The sequence below is a fragment of the Lonchura striata genome, chromosome 2, assembly GCF_050655825.1.
Source record: "Lonchura striata isolate lonStrDom1 chromosome 2, ASM5065582v1, whole genome shotgun sequence".
Lineage (NCBI taxonomy): Eukaryota > Metazoa > Chordata > Aves > Passeriformes > Estrildidae > Lonchura > Lonchura striata.
This window is the reverse complement of record NC_140704.1, coordinates 106,807,026-106,821,793: the sequence shown is the minus strand read 5'-3', so window position 1 is coordinate 106,821,793 and position 14,768 is coordinate 106,807,026. Positions and strand designations below refer to the sequence as shown.

The window sequence follows — 14,768 nt, the reverse complement described above, 5'->3', positions numbered from 1 at the left end:
TTCCCACTGGCAGAGGAATGCATGTGAGATCCTGCCAGCCTGGCCCTGGGGGTGAGTATTGCTACTTGAGTTCCTGCTCCTTTAGCAGTCTGATCCCCAACATTGCATCCTGCCTAGTGCCTCCATAAAAACAGTGAGCTCCTTTCAGTGTACCACTGCTGCTAAATATTTAAGCTGTCATACACAACAAGCTTGTTCCACCAATCGAACTGAAACAGATGCTTGGCCCACAGAGCTAGAGGCTAGATGGCCATTTAAAGAAAAGTATGCATAATTAAATTCTGTCTCATTTTATGCCTTATCCTCCCTCTCCCCTTTTATCTCCAGCTACCATTAACAGGCTCCTTTTCATTCTCCCCTTCTTATCCCTTTTCCTTCTTTTCCTTTCATCCTTGTTTATGTCTTTTTCATTTTCCCCTACTTAAATATTTTTTTCCAAATCCTTTTGATCATCTGCCTCCTTAGCTCCCCAGTTCTTTACCCAGCTGTGTTCATGGGCTTTTCCATTTTATATCAGCTTCTCCCTCTCTTCTTTCTTACTACATTACTATTTCTTCAAATGAATTAAACCTTATTCCAGCAAGCCCAGGACCTAATTTCAGCATTGTCTGGAACAAATGTTAGTCACTCTTCCCTAATGAGCAGATTTGGATGGAAACAAAGCATATGGCTAGAAGGAACAGTGTGAAAATGGGGTGATAAAATCAGTGGTATGAAAATGAATTTAATTACATTATTCTTATCATTGTATCATCCAAATGCTCATTTGCTTTGACAATGATTTCTGTTCAGCATGTGTGACATTTTAGCCATATAGTTAATGTGTAGCATTGTCTCTCATCTGTTATTAAAAAGCAGTGAAAGGTTTGTCTAAATGAAATCAGATCTTCATTCGAACAGCAGGAATATAATCTTCAGAGCAAATGATCTTGGCAAGAGTGTCTGTGCAGGTCATGTATACAAATAGCTATTTTAATTATTCCCATATAAATATGCTTGCTTTCTGTAGTTGTACATAAACACATACACCTAGACTGGAATATGGGGTAAGTTAACCAGTTAAAAATTAACCTCATTTTTTCATTAAATTGGTGCAAATAGATTAATCTGTTCACTTTCACATTTTTTTCAGGCAAATTGCCTCTGCTTTGAGCCCTCTTATAGTTTCTCAATCTCCTAGTTTGAAACTAACACTGTTGAACTAAAGAATTTTTTTTGTCTAGCAGTCTAGCATTCTCTTTTTCTAATTAAAAAAGTGATAGTCTTCCAGTCTTCTTTACTGCAGCATCTGCACATTCCCAAGCCCTCCAGTCATGCACTGAGTGATTTGCAGATCCAATTTATACCCTTCAAATTCCATATGTCAGAAATATCTGGAATTTAAGTTGAGAAAATAAATGCTTTTGAGTTTACCTTATGAGATGCTCTGAAACCCATGGATGCTTTGGGTCTTCCTCCTGATTTGAACTGATCTCTCCTCTAAATTGGGGGATTTGTTATTTGTAATTGGGACTGGCAAGTTGCCTCTTTCCTTCCTGGCTCTCCTTATGCAACAATGTCCTACTCTCTTCTACACAGTACCACATTCACATCTCTCTGTTCAGCGATCATGAAAACATCACCACTCACACCAATCTCTCGGAACCAGAAGTCCTGTGTCAAGTAAAATTATTGGTCAGAACTAGTGTTTCTTAAAACTTACATTTTTGCCTCGAGAAGCATTAAATGTCTTTTTCAAACAAATCAGCTACTGAGGATGACATAACACAAACTCTAAGAATACCTCAGTAAATAGTACAAAGAAGACCTCTTAAGTTGGTAAAGCTACTACTCACTTCATTGTAACTTCTGAAAAAAAAAAACATTTTCCCACAATTTGAAGCATTTGAAAATGTTCTAATGCTCTATGCATTAAAACTTCACTTTTAATGTTGGATCAGTCTTCTGCAAACTCTTTTATTTATGTATGAGTAATATCCATAACATTAATTACTTGAAGTTTTTGAAATAGTTTGCATTTTATAGACTGTAATTCACTATAAAACAAGTACTACACATACACATGAAAGCACTGATATTTCTTTTCTTTCTGCACAGAATGAAAATAATGCCACTGATATATTTTCTGATTTCTCTCACCTGAAGAACTCAGTGAATTCAAAAAGGTGTCATCAATTGAGAGCAACAATCACATAATATGCATATACATAATGAAAGCTTTCTACACCTTCCATTGTGTCTTGTAGACTGCCCTCCTCCACTAATATTTCTCAAATGGGCTGGACAGCAAGGACCAAGAGGTATAAGCAGACTGTTCTTATTCCAAATGTCTTTTTTGTGTTAGCTACTGGTAAGTTCCACTTTTCTGTGTCAATCACAATTGTTTTATCTCTTTCTGAGTCCCTTTATTCTGGGTCTCGAATTCCTTCATCCCTTCATGGCATCCCATTTCATTAGTGCTTCTGTTACATGCTGAAGTTTTTCTTAACTGCACCTTTCCTTTCTTTCTTTGCTGCTCTTCTACTCCTTTCCTTCCCCGACTTTTGTTTCTCCTAAAGTCTCTGCTTTGAAACTGAATCACAGAGGAGAATTAAAAAAAAAAATAAATAAAAAAAGACAAAAGCTGTTCTCAAAGGCATCAGGAGCAGCCCAGAAATATTTGCTTCTCAGTAAAACCTAAAATGTTCAGTGACTACAAGAAACAACATTTTTACTTACATTTATCTAAGACAGATGCAGCTAATACAGCTGGTGCTCTGTTATTAGTGAAGAAAGTCTTGTGGCCAAGTGAGCTGAAACAGATTAAAGAACCTGCAGCACATTTATGTCAAAATGGTAGGTCAAAATATAACTTATGATGACTGAAGATTTAAGCACTAATTTTGAAGAAAGCAAGTGCCTGTAAGTGGGCAAAAATACTCCTAAGTTTTGAGAGGAGAAATAATATGTAATTCTTGGTTCTTTCTTTTTTGTGATGTGCAGACTGACAGCTTCCTCACTTAATCGTGCCAGGCACTATGAGTGTTACAAATATGTGACATTGTTTACCTTGCCTTCTTGTACAATTGTTATTTTTAATATTAGCAGAAATATTGGCATGCCATGGCAGTTTGAGTAATTTAGTAAGTCATTCATCTTCACAATTTCATTGCCTCCCAACTCCTGTCAGATTTAATTTCTAATTAAAATTTATTATTTTGCCAGTGCACTTAGTGACTGTTAGCGGAGCCAAACACGCGAAGTTCAAAACTGGACATAGAAAAAGGCATGAACAAAATAGGCTATTTCCTTTTGGTGTCTTTAACATCTACCTCTGTGCTATCTTGTAAGAGTATCTTCAGACACACCCTTAAGGCTAAATGGACTGTAAAGACCACCCATGCTGAATAACCTCACAACAAATTTCAGACTGTCATTCCCCAAACAGGTGACTAATGCAAAAAGTTTCCAGATCATCTCAGCTAACAGAAAACATAATCCATAGCAGGAATACTGCCCACTCTACATGGATCCAAGTCTCCCCAGACATCCTCTTTGGTTCCAGGTTTACACAAGCTGTCTTTGTATCATTATGCAAAGCCACCAGCTGCGTCAGTCCTACCAGGGAGATGACCTGCACTTTGTCAAACTAGATGTCCATGGGTTGGGGAATGGCCTTAGGACAGAGCCATGCCTATTGCTCCATATTCACATGCTTGACATTGTGCAAGCACTGCACGCTGGTTACCTACTTCAGGCAGCTCCTCAGTCACCAAAATGCGGCAGCTCCTGTGAGTCATGATGGGGAACTGGCAGGGCTCAGGAGCTTTTTGTGTTCTCTGTATGAAGAGAACAAAAAGGCCTCACTCTGGCATTTCACCATCATCTTTGCTTCATTCTGCACAGCTGCATATAAAAATCAACATGGACAACAGGGAGCTGGGACAAGGATAGGATGGTGCTTAGCATCCTGAAGTGCAGCCTGAGTGCTGAGGGAGCTGCACTGCTACTACTGGCTTCACTGGGAGCAGGACTGCTGTTCAAATAGGAGCAGCACTACTGGTGAAAATATTAAACAAATCAGGCATAGGCTTGTCCTTCTACTAGTGTGATCATGAAAATAAAAATAATTTGATTTCTTCTTTTGGGTTTTTCCCCAGTTACTCTGTTTCATAAGCTGTGTATCCCTGGTTTTGAAGCATTTCAGAGATGTAAAGCTGTTATTTCCAGTAACAGAACCAGTTACATCCCCTAATAATATGGATTATTCCAAAGCAGAAAGAATTAACTCTAATCTAGGAAACTTTAATGTTGTATTTGCAATGCTTCTGATCACAAAGGTTATTGTACTTAATTCATTAAATTATATTCGGATGAGCTTTGTCAATTCATTGTTTTCACCTGAATTTTTGAATTTGGCAGAGGTATAGACCTGATGTTACAGAATTGTTTTAATCTACTAATTCCCATTAGTATAGGTGTAAGGGTAAAAAAACCCCAGATCTTCCACAATGCAGCTTTCCTGTACATATAATTCCCGTTAACTTTAATCTAAGTTCTGCACAATAAGCAACAGCAGGATCAACACTCATTTTGAAAAACAAAGTAATATGTAATGATTCGCCACATCTGCAAAGCCTTCCTGCTTTTATTTTGGCAATCATTCTTCTCATCAAAATGGTTATTTAAACTTGTGAGAAGAATCCATTTCATCATTATGTTTTAGCACATACATTTATATCCATCATAATTCTTAATTTAGACTTAATAAAATAATTTATCAGTATAATGTAAAATATTAAGTAATTGATTTTTAGCACAATAGTGCACGAAGCAGGAGAATCAATAGCATCCATGGCCACAACAAATTTCAAATTATCATTCCCAATGCTTTAGACGAATCAATGGGTAGTTGATTTGCGACTAATTTTATTATGTGTAAAATGTTAAAAAAATTCACTGCATGTAAATAAAGTCATTCTTTGTCTGACCATATTTCTGCTCTTATTCTTTCCTGTGTTTGCTCCCCCCTTTGTCTCCTCAGAGCTATACTATTTAAATAAGCTTCCATTATTTTCAGTGGAATGGCTTGCTAAAGGGAAATATTTGTGTCCCTTCACTGGACATCTGCTGTTGGTATGAAAGCAATCAAGAGGAAGAAATGATGGTATGAAGCACATTTAACTTTCACGCCTCTTCATCATTCTGCACAAGCAAACACCAACAAGAATTCAATCATAAGTACTTCAAAATATATTCCTCCCCTTTCTAAAAAAGCAGATATTAAAAAAAGGAAAATAAAGAATAAGAATAAATTACTAAATAACAATAGATTTTGCATGTGAACCTTCCAACTTTTTAGTACCTCTCCTGATACACTATCAACATTAAAAAAAATTATTCAAATACTTACAAATATGAATTACATTCTACAAATGACTAAGACAAACTGTGTAATTTAGAGAAGCCATCATTATAACATATAATTTACTTCTCAACACTTTTTAACATATTAGGGTAAAAACCTGCATTCAGCACAGGTGGTGGTGTGAGAGGATGTATTTACACCTATGCTCATATCCTGCCTCTGATGGATTCTGCATCACTGACTACTCGGCCTGCCTGCTTAGAATTGACTCTGATGAGAGGGTATTGCAGTGTTTTGCAGGAGTATAAATTGTTGTTAAAGTGGACTTCACAGGAATTTTTTTTTGAGAGACAAGATATAAAGTTCAGATTCTTCCACTCAACTACAACTGTAGGAATAAAAAGAATCTTAACTTCCTGCTCCAACAGGATCCAATTTAATAATGTCTCATGCATCTCATATGACAATTGCATCAAAGTAATAGCAGGAAGTTGTCTGGAGGTGCTGCTGACAACATGAATGTTACAATGCTACATCAGAGTTAGTAATAAAGAGCTGAAGGAATGATAATTCCATCCATCAATCACTGTTTTTAAGACCCACAAAGAGAACCAAAGAGGCTGCATATTTCACTTCTGTTTCACAAACTCTTAATTTGCTGTAAATGAACTTTTGGGAAAACTTAATCTTATGCCAAGGCACAGATCCTATTATCTGATGCTAATTTAGAGCTATGGAAGAAAAATGAGAAAAAGACATATGAGTGAACAAATTCAAGAGGCAGAAAGAACACTAACCTTATACTGAATGTAGCTTTTCAGTTGACTTTTGCTTCTGTGCATTTTTGGTGGAATGCACCCAAGATGTCAGAAATATGTTTTCCCAACTGGAAAAACCATCTGAAGGGCCCTCGCAGATATGATCAGTCAATATTAGCACTGATGGCATCAGACATTAGTATTTCAGTTGTCTACTTCAGTTCTTTGCCTTTTATGAGGACGTCTGAAACTCAAACTTTTGCCAAGCATTCCTAGGGATTACTCCTAAAGGGAATGTTCCATCTGACAGAAGCCTGCAGAGAAACCCCCTCTAGAAAATGGTTTATCTATGGAGAGGGATAGACTAGAATATTTTTAGCAGAAAAAATAAAATTATATAGCTCTGCTGGTAAAACTCAGTGTGTGTTCCTTCTATTATGTAATAAGCACTAATTTATTTTGGAACAATTATTCTGTCTTGGAAGACAGAGAAGTTAGCTTACTTCACAGTGCTCATCTAAATTTCAATTCTTCTGGTTTCACTCTTTGACATGGTTGATTATAGAAGCGCTGAATAGAAAGAATAGCAACTTGAAGTTCAAATGAGTAGGGAGAGGTGGAACAGTATGGAACTTTAAAGACAATGAAATTAAGCCTAAATTTGTAATAGAAAAGGATGTTAACCCAGATGACTGACAAGATCAAAGCAACGAGTGACAAAGATGATATTACAGTCGGTATTTGTACAGACTTTGAAGACTGAATATATGAATATTTGCAAGTATTTGCATTTAATCAATTGTGTTTCTGCTTCTTTCCTGACCGATCCTATTCAACCTCACACAAATCTGAAGGTTGTATACTCTTGGTAGGTGTTTGTTTAACAGTGCTTCATACTTGGACTACTTTGCCCTCACCTCCTGTATGTACCTTCTAATAATGAGGACAGAGACACAGCTAAGGACATGTACATATTGGGAGAAGCTAAGAACAAGTAGTAAAAGAAAAACAGTGGAGACACTTCTTTACAAGGTATCAGAGGCTGGAACAATCATTAAGACCCATGTAATACATTTGAAGATGTGAAGGTGCAATGTGAGACAATTTTGAGTGAAGTAATGATTCTGATCAACCTCATTTGGAATACTCACCCACACCCTTTTCCCATTTGTCCCAGAAGCACCACTTCAGCTCCCTCTGGGGCCTTCAGACTCTGTTGGAGATATGGTGTAGGAGCAGTGGTCTCAATTGGACTGGTCGTAGACCCTGATGACCCAGGACTCAGCGTGTGGGTTTATGCTGGGCTTTATCTTGGACCTGTCTTATTGCAGTGGACCTGGCTCCTCATCCCTTAGGGAGCAGCTGACCCTTCCTGTTCCCTGACAGAAAGCTCAAATTTGAGGAGGCCTGCTTCTCACATATACTGTACAGACAGATATATTTCTAAGAGTAGAGTTAAAAGCCACAACGGTTTTAAGGTTTTGTAGATAGTTAAACAAATAGTTTCTCAATAAAATGCTGACATTCAGAAGGTGAGACATAATTTGGCTTGCAGACATAGAAATAAATCAAACACAATGTGGTATGAGGTGCATGTTCTTCCTTGTTGGTACAAATCACACAAGTGGTAGAAGGAGACAATTTGGATTATGGCATTGAAATGTTACGAGTTTACAAACTTCTACCTACCTAGGCTACACTCTCTCTTATCTATCTTATTATAACAATTATGAAACAGATATTCTTTTACAATCCAGTTAATTTTTTTTTCTTGAACTAGCAGTAACTATTTCTGTACAGCGTGTTCTGTTGCTCTTTCCTTCCTTCCTGACACTCAAATCCTAAAGTTCCCCCACAGTTTTACTTGGACACTTCAGACTTTTTTCTCACTTCTAGTTCAACATTTTCTGATTAAAGGTTGCTACTCTCTAATGTTTTAAATACTTCTCAAAGATCTGGATGTGTTTTCTCTCTCAAGCTCCAACTATAGTTTAATATCAAAACCAGTAGTGGCCATGTAAAATTTCCTCAGCTATTATAAAAAACATTGGGTTTCAGCAGCTGGAAACAAAGACTTTGTTTTTAATTACCACAAAATTTCAGAGCGATCAAGTGAATAAGGCAAGATCCACAAATAAGTGGATATTTGTGTGAATATCCACACAAAATTGATAATTATTGTTGCTTGCCTAAATAATTAGCAATAAAAAAAAAAAAAAGAAAGGAAAAAGGATGCAGTCATATTAAACATGGCAATATCTGATGGGGAGAAGTCACAGTTGTGATAAATGTATCTCAATGCCAAATGAATGAGCAGGGATCAGTTCTAATGCCAGCACACCCCAGCAGCAATAAGCTGGAAAGATAATAACCCTCTACTTAAGATGGAACATTTTGTGTGCAGCAACTTTTGCATCTGCTTAGATTGGTTTTGACTGACCTTAGATTCCAAGCAGTTCTTTGTGGTTCCTTGGAGGAAGGGAAAGACAAGGTATGGAGTCGATGTGATCTTTTAAGGACACAATTGGAACCTCACCCTACCCCTCAAAAAAGGGCACAGGGAGGCTTTTTTGAATAAACACTGGAGGAGTTACAGTTAAACTGAAAAAGCTCTTCAGTAACCATGAAACCATTATAGCATCTACAGATACGGATACGTTAATATTATGAAACAGAATATAATTGAGTATAATGCAATCAGTAAATCCTGGCAGATAGATAAGCACACATACTTTTCGTTTTGTAGCTTTAGACAAAAATCAGCAGTGAAAAGGTAAAGAGCATCAGTAAAACTCTGGGTGAGAAGATAAAGCTACCGAAAGATAAGTGACTATTAGCTGCTCTGTATTTAAGAAAAAGCCCCAAATGTAAAAAGAAGAAAATTTTGGCACATTTTTCTTGACCTACAGAGATGATGTTATTTTTGAGTAGTTCTTCTGAGGAAGGATTGCCCCTGGAATTTTGCTGAGCAGAAAAGTAGCTTTGATAAAATCAGAGAATTGGAATCATTGCCTGTCTTTTTTCTAACAAAGCAAATCATACTTTTACTCACTAGCTGTACTTAACTAAGAAAATGTACCCCTGTCCCAGGAAGAAAATTACTTTTTCATTATATTTAAACAGCAGTGTTATTGAAAGATTTGTGAAGCTTGTCTGCCTGAGCTTTAAAACAAGATGGAGAAAGCTAGTGAAAATCACTCTTGTCTAACTACTTGATAGTGCAAAAAATAGCTTTGAGCTGTGAGAGTGATGTTATCTGCTACTGAACTAAAAGATCAGGTGACAGCTGTGTAGTCCACATTCTTGGCCACTTAATCAGCATTGTCACAGGTCAAAAAAAGGCAGGGCGTTTGGGCCTTCCTCCAATATTTGAATATGAGTCTTTGCTTTTCTATTTCTGCTGTAACATGAGCAAGAGAGTGTTCCTGTTTTGTATCATTATAGGAGGGGTGACTTCATGCTACAGATTATGCAGGGTGGCCTTGATGTCTCAGAGAATTCACGATATGTTTACTTGTTCTTGTGCCGGTGATACAGAATAAAAAGCACTGCAAATATCACTGGCAATTTAAAGGTAACAGCTAAATAAACACATTCTATATATCTAATTGTTAAATGTAGATGTGTGCCTATCCAAAGGATTCTTCCTGACATAGGTTAAGCGGGCCTTTTTCCACATTATGATAAGTATTTGGACATCAGACCTCCCTAACCAGTAATACAGTTCTTCTTCAGTTTGAAATTTTCAAAAATCAGTTGCCAGAAGTAGCTCAGAAATCTGGAATATGGGAAAATATTCTGCAAGAGAATGATTAGCGAAGAGAGGGCAGCTCTGCCAGTGAAGTTTATGTAATAAACAGTGTAATTATTCATAATTTATCATCAGGTTGTTTAATTTTCCCTCAGAGAGATGTATAAAATTTTCACATTTAAAAATAAAACAAAATCTTTGCAATGAAGGCTGGTTATGTGCATTTCCTATTGATGTACATTAAAATCTACAAATTAGTTACAACCATTTCCAGATTTTCTCCTTATTCTACATGTTTTCCTGTCTCATGCTTTGAATCCCTTCAACAGCAATAATTTTATTTGTGATAATTGGAAACTCCTGTGGTCCTCAACTGAAGTATATCTATGTAGGGAACTGTAAATAGGTATTTCTTTGAGGTGATCCAGTTCAAGAACAGATGCAAGGTATCTAAAGTCTGTTTGTCAGTGAAAAACAATCAGCAAAGTACTTTTTTTTTCCCCCCGTGCAGATGCTTCCAATCCCCTCTCCAGCCACAGCTTAGCCTTTAATGAACTTTCTTGAATGCATTCTTGGAACCAAACCACCAGTGAACCTGTGGGCTTTGTCTAGTCTTTTCCTGATTCTTTTTCTCCAGTTCTTTTTGTACAGCTTCTGGACAGTTGTCATGCACTCTCCAGTACAGAACACAGTGCAACACAGCTCACAATTCCTGACCAGCCACGCATGACCTGTGTTTTCTATTGTTCTTGTTGGTTTAGCAATTCCCTGGAGCTCACCCACTTCTTAGATTTGCTGTAATTAAAGCAGACTGGCTGTCTTTTTGAAGGTCAAGCACTTTAGCCTCACTCCCACTGCGACTATGACCAAACACTCTTATAATGCTCTTCTGTAATCCTCAGAACTCAGCAACTTTCTATCTCACCTTCTCTAAACTAACATCAGGTAGCTGTGGATATAGGCTTGGATTTTTCCAATTCCCAGAACAAAGACAGGGTGGAGAGATACTGTTATATGTCTGAACACCATACTTTACCACACTGCACGGCTGATCAGAGATACGATTTCGTGTGCATCTGGACATTCAGAATTGAGAGAGGTAATCATTAGCATAAACATTAGTGGGTGTAACTGCTCATTTCTGGATTTTTAGTGGCAGACTACCAGAAGACAAAATTTAAAGTTTATTTCGTTGCAAGTTAAATTACTTACGATACTTCTTGAGGTTTTTTAAGTTTTGTGCGACAAAGGTAATACATTTTCTAGACCAGCTATACTTTCTAATTTTCGGAAGCTATAATTGCAGCTGTTAAAGAAAACAGAAATTAACTCAATTATGTAACCATGAAAAAAAATCAAAATTAAAAAAAATTTTGAATTTTTCTTGTTAGACACCCATAGGTTACCAAGACTTCGGGGAATGAAGGCAACGTCTTTTTTGGGGGGCGGGAGAAGATTGAAGTTCTAGGCAAACAATAAACTAAGAGAATACTTGATATTGACAAGAAGTCTGACGTCAGGAAACACAACAATTAATGCTATTCTGCCCCCTTGCGTTATCTTTTGAGGCAGCTGCCGTAGCCCCACATCCCGAAGTTCATGTCCCTTCGCGAAGACTGCGAGTCGCAGATGCATTACCTGAAACAGAGCAGCGTCCCGAAAACAGCACGGTTGGGCGATCACTGGAAATGATAGAGCTACGTGCCTAAGCTCGGACTTCGTGTGTTGTATGTAAAAACAGTTCAGAATACGCTCAAATCACTAAATATGTTGGAGCTCTCACGACTGTATGGGGGATGGGTAGAGATTGGAGTTCAATTGAAAGCGGCAGCGAAGCCGGCTAACTACATGGAAGAGCAGCATGAAATACAGAGAACCTGTGCTGGAGAAAAATCAGAACCTAGAACCTGAGTTCAAGCTCTTAAAACCAGCATTATCTAAATTCTTGTTTTATCGTTTTAGTAATCCACACGGAATAAACAAGGCATTAAATTTGGCCACAGTTGCAATTGAAAGGAAAACCTTTATTTGAAAGCGAGAACCAACAAAAATGTTTCCACCCTCTACAACTCCACTTTAGTTTTAAAACTGTTTTAAAATCAGCAAACACATCTTTGCAGTGCCATGGACACCAGGAGCCAGAGCCCCAGCGGGAAGACGGCTGTCATGCAGCTGTATTTCATACGTGACGCGGAGATAAATGCCAGAAGTCACACGCTGCAAATGATGAGAGATAATTGCCATTTTAATGTGATTTTATTTCCATCACTCCCTCACTAACTCTGCTAATTCTCGACGTTATTCTTCACTCGCAGGACTAAGAGGTGCCTGCGCCCGTGTCTTGAACCGGGGCCCGGGCTGGGCGCTCTCCAGAGATCCCTTCCCGAAACGCTCCGGAGGAGCGAAGGGTGGCTCTTACCGAGGGCTAGGCAAGAAGATTAAGTTTTATGAGCAGCCCGCCAATGCGAAGCAATTAATGTACACGACAGTGCCGCTCCTCGCTAGCCCGGAGAACCCTTTTACATCTCAATTTCCTCTCGGTATCAGCCGCTCGCCGTGCGGGCAGGGCTCTCACGCTTGCGGTTTCCGTGGAAGGCTGAGCGGTGGCCTCCAACTAGTTCGTCCGACAGGCTCCAGACCGCCTGTACAAACAAACCGGAGCGCTTATGGAAAGCCGGCGCTCTCCCCCTCTCCTGCGCTTCCCCTTCCCTGACCCGGTGCTCGGAGCAGAGCGGCGGGCGGGGGCGAGACCGCTCACCCGGAGTCGGAGCGCTCATTCCCGAGGGGGCCGTCCCGGCGGGGCGGGGATCCGCGGCGGCCACATCTTCAGTGCCTGCGGCTCTGGCCGGGGCCGGCCCGCGGCAAAGTTACCGAGTCTCCTGGCTGAGATTCTTTTGGGGTTTTTTTGTTCCGTTTCCTGCTCCCCCCGCGCTGTCCGCGAACTTTCGACATCATCCTGCCCGGCACGGAGCCACCCTGTCCTCAGCCGAGTGGCGCTCGGGGCAGCGGGGCGGGAAGGAGACCCGAGCGCTTCACCCCGCGGCGGCGGCCGCCCGGAGCTGCTGTCGGCGGCGGGGCCCGGCCGCCTCGCCCTCTAGCGGGATAGAGCGGCGGCGCCGGCGGCTGGGCGTGACTTTCCCCGCTCCCTTCAGCCCGCCCGCCCGCCGGGGGGGACCGCGAGTCAGTCAGGGAGCCGAGCTGAGCCGGGACTAGCGGCGGCGCCGGCCGAGGAGGCTCCGCGATTAAGGGTGCCCCCCCGGGCACCGGGGGAGGCGAGCGGCGCCCGCACAGCCCCCGGGGCAGCGGCGCGGCCGGAGGAAGGCAGACGAGTGGGCGGCCGGCGGCCACTTCGCACCCTCTTCCCTGCCCTTAAGAGCGGAGAGAGGGCGAGGAGGGAAGAACAGCCCGCGGGGCACCAAGTGCGGGAGTCCGGCTGCCCCCTCCTCCCCTGCCCCACTGGACTGGAGGGGGGCGAGAGGGGCGCTTCCTACTTTGGCAAACACTTTGGCACTTTGCTGGATTCGGAGGAGGAAGGGCTGGAAATATGGGGAAAGTTGGAACTTGCCTGGTTACTTTGGCCGGACTTTTGCTGGCAGCGGGAGCGCAGACGTTCACAGGTAAGGAGTCGGCTCGCCAGCTCGGGGCCGCGCAGCCTTCTCGGGGGCCAGGCGGCGGAGGGGCAGGGGGGAGCGCGGGCGCTTTGGAGGTTTGATTTGGGTTTTTGTTTTTTTTCTGTATATTTTTTTTCTTTTTCCCATCCCCCTGACGGGTCTGACACTTTGGAACCGCTGCGTCGATGGGGTGGAAAAAGTGTCCCGAGGAGGCAGCGGTGCCGGGATGCCGCTCCGCTGGCGGCCCTGCGCCCCGATGGAAGGTCGAGAGGCTGGAGGGGCTCGGGCAGCCCTAGGGCAGGGCTGGAGAGACGGGCGGGACTCGGGCTCGCTCCTGCGTTTTTCCGCCGCTGACTTCCCGAAAGTTTCCCGCTGCCCCGGCACGGGCGGCGGAGGGGCGAGGTGAGCCGCTCCCCGGCGCTCCGCCCGCCGCCGCGGCGGGCACGGGGAAGGAGGGCTTGCGGTGCTCCCGGAGGGGCCGGCGGGGCCCCGCCGCTCTGCCCGCCCGGCTGGGCACTGGCCCCCGCCGCTCCCCGCCCCCGGCGCTGCCCGGAGGTGCGGCTGTGAGACCCGGCAGAGCCGGGGGAAAGGCCCGGCCCCGCGCTCTCTGCAGCCCCAGAGCGGCACCTGAGAGGGCAGGGCAGAAAGTGCCAGCGCCTGGTGGGTGCCGGCGCTCACAGCCAGGAGGAGCCCCGCCAAGTACCCCATCAGCGGCGGCGTTCCTCCGTTCCGCGAAGCCCCAAACCTGCAGATGGTTACTTTGGTCTCGAGTCCCCTGCCTGCACCCCTGTCTTATTTATATGTTGGAGAAACCCATAATTTTGGACAGAAATTTGGATTGTGAAATAGTTCTGCGTGCTCCACTGCAAAGAGTAACTTCAGAATTCTTTTTGGTGTGTTTTGTTCCGAACATGAAGTTAGTGCAACTGAAAGCACGTTAAATTGAAGACATCTGGTCCTCAGCTCGTGCGAAGTGTGCTTTGATCTGGTGGGAAGCAATCCTTTTGACTCCTTGTTGCTCAGGCTGCAGAATAGTTTATATTTTGCACATTACATGTTCCATCTATGAAGCAGTGTAGCTAAACCAAGTTTTGTGGCTGGGAGTTGCTGGTCTGGTTTAGAACTTCATAAAAAAATCTAAAATTCTGGTTTTATATTTGGTTCCAGGGACCTCTTGTATACGTAGCTGCATTTCCCCTAGCTTCTTGAGAGCATTTTTACTGTACATGAGACAGAAGATCTCCCAGTAGAAAAATGTTTTGTTCCAAGGAGATAAGTAACAATGATGAAATATTTTCTGA

The 14,768-nt window shown here is 42.0% G+C and overlaps 1 protein-coding gene and 1 long non-coding RNA gene across 16 annotated transcripts in view; one reads left to right on the top strand and one right to left on the bottom strand.

The window, feature by feature from the left end:
- The window catches only part of LOC110467856 (uncharacterized), a 96,412-nt gene extending 83,531 nt beyond the window's left edge, over positions 1-12,881 (bottom strand). For 2 of the 3 annotated variants that reach the window (XR_014953396.1, XR_014953397.1), the window contains exon 1: positions 1,414-12,881. This is a non-coding gene — a long non-coding RNA (uncharacterized LOC110467856). The remainder of the gene's footprint in view (positions 1-1,413) is intronic. The other variant, XR_014953398.1, reaches the window with a different exon arrangement.
- Positions 12,882-13,334: 453 nt separating this feature from the next.
- Positions 13,335-14,768, top strand: part of PTPRM (protein tyrosine phosphatase receptor type M) — a 442,640-nt gene continuing 441,206 nt past the window's right edge. For 12 of the 13 annotated variants that reach the window (XM_021525191.4, XM_077784280.2, XM_085573752.1 and 9 more), the window contains exon 1: positions 13,339-13,473. In XM_021525191.4, the coding sequence (XP_021380866.2) occupies positions 13,401-13,473 (73 nt within the window). In that variant the 5' untranslated portion in view covers positions 13,339-13,400. Of the gene's footprint in view, positions 13,474-14,768 lie in introns of all 13 variants that reach the window. The other variant, XM_085573754.1, reaches the window with a different exon arrangement.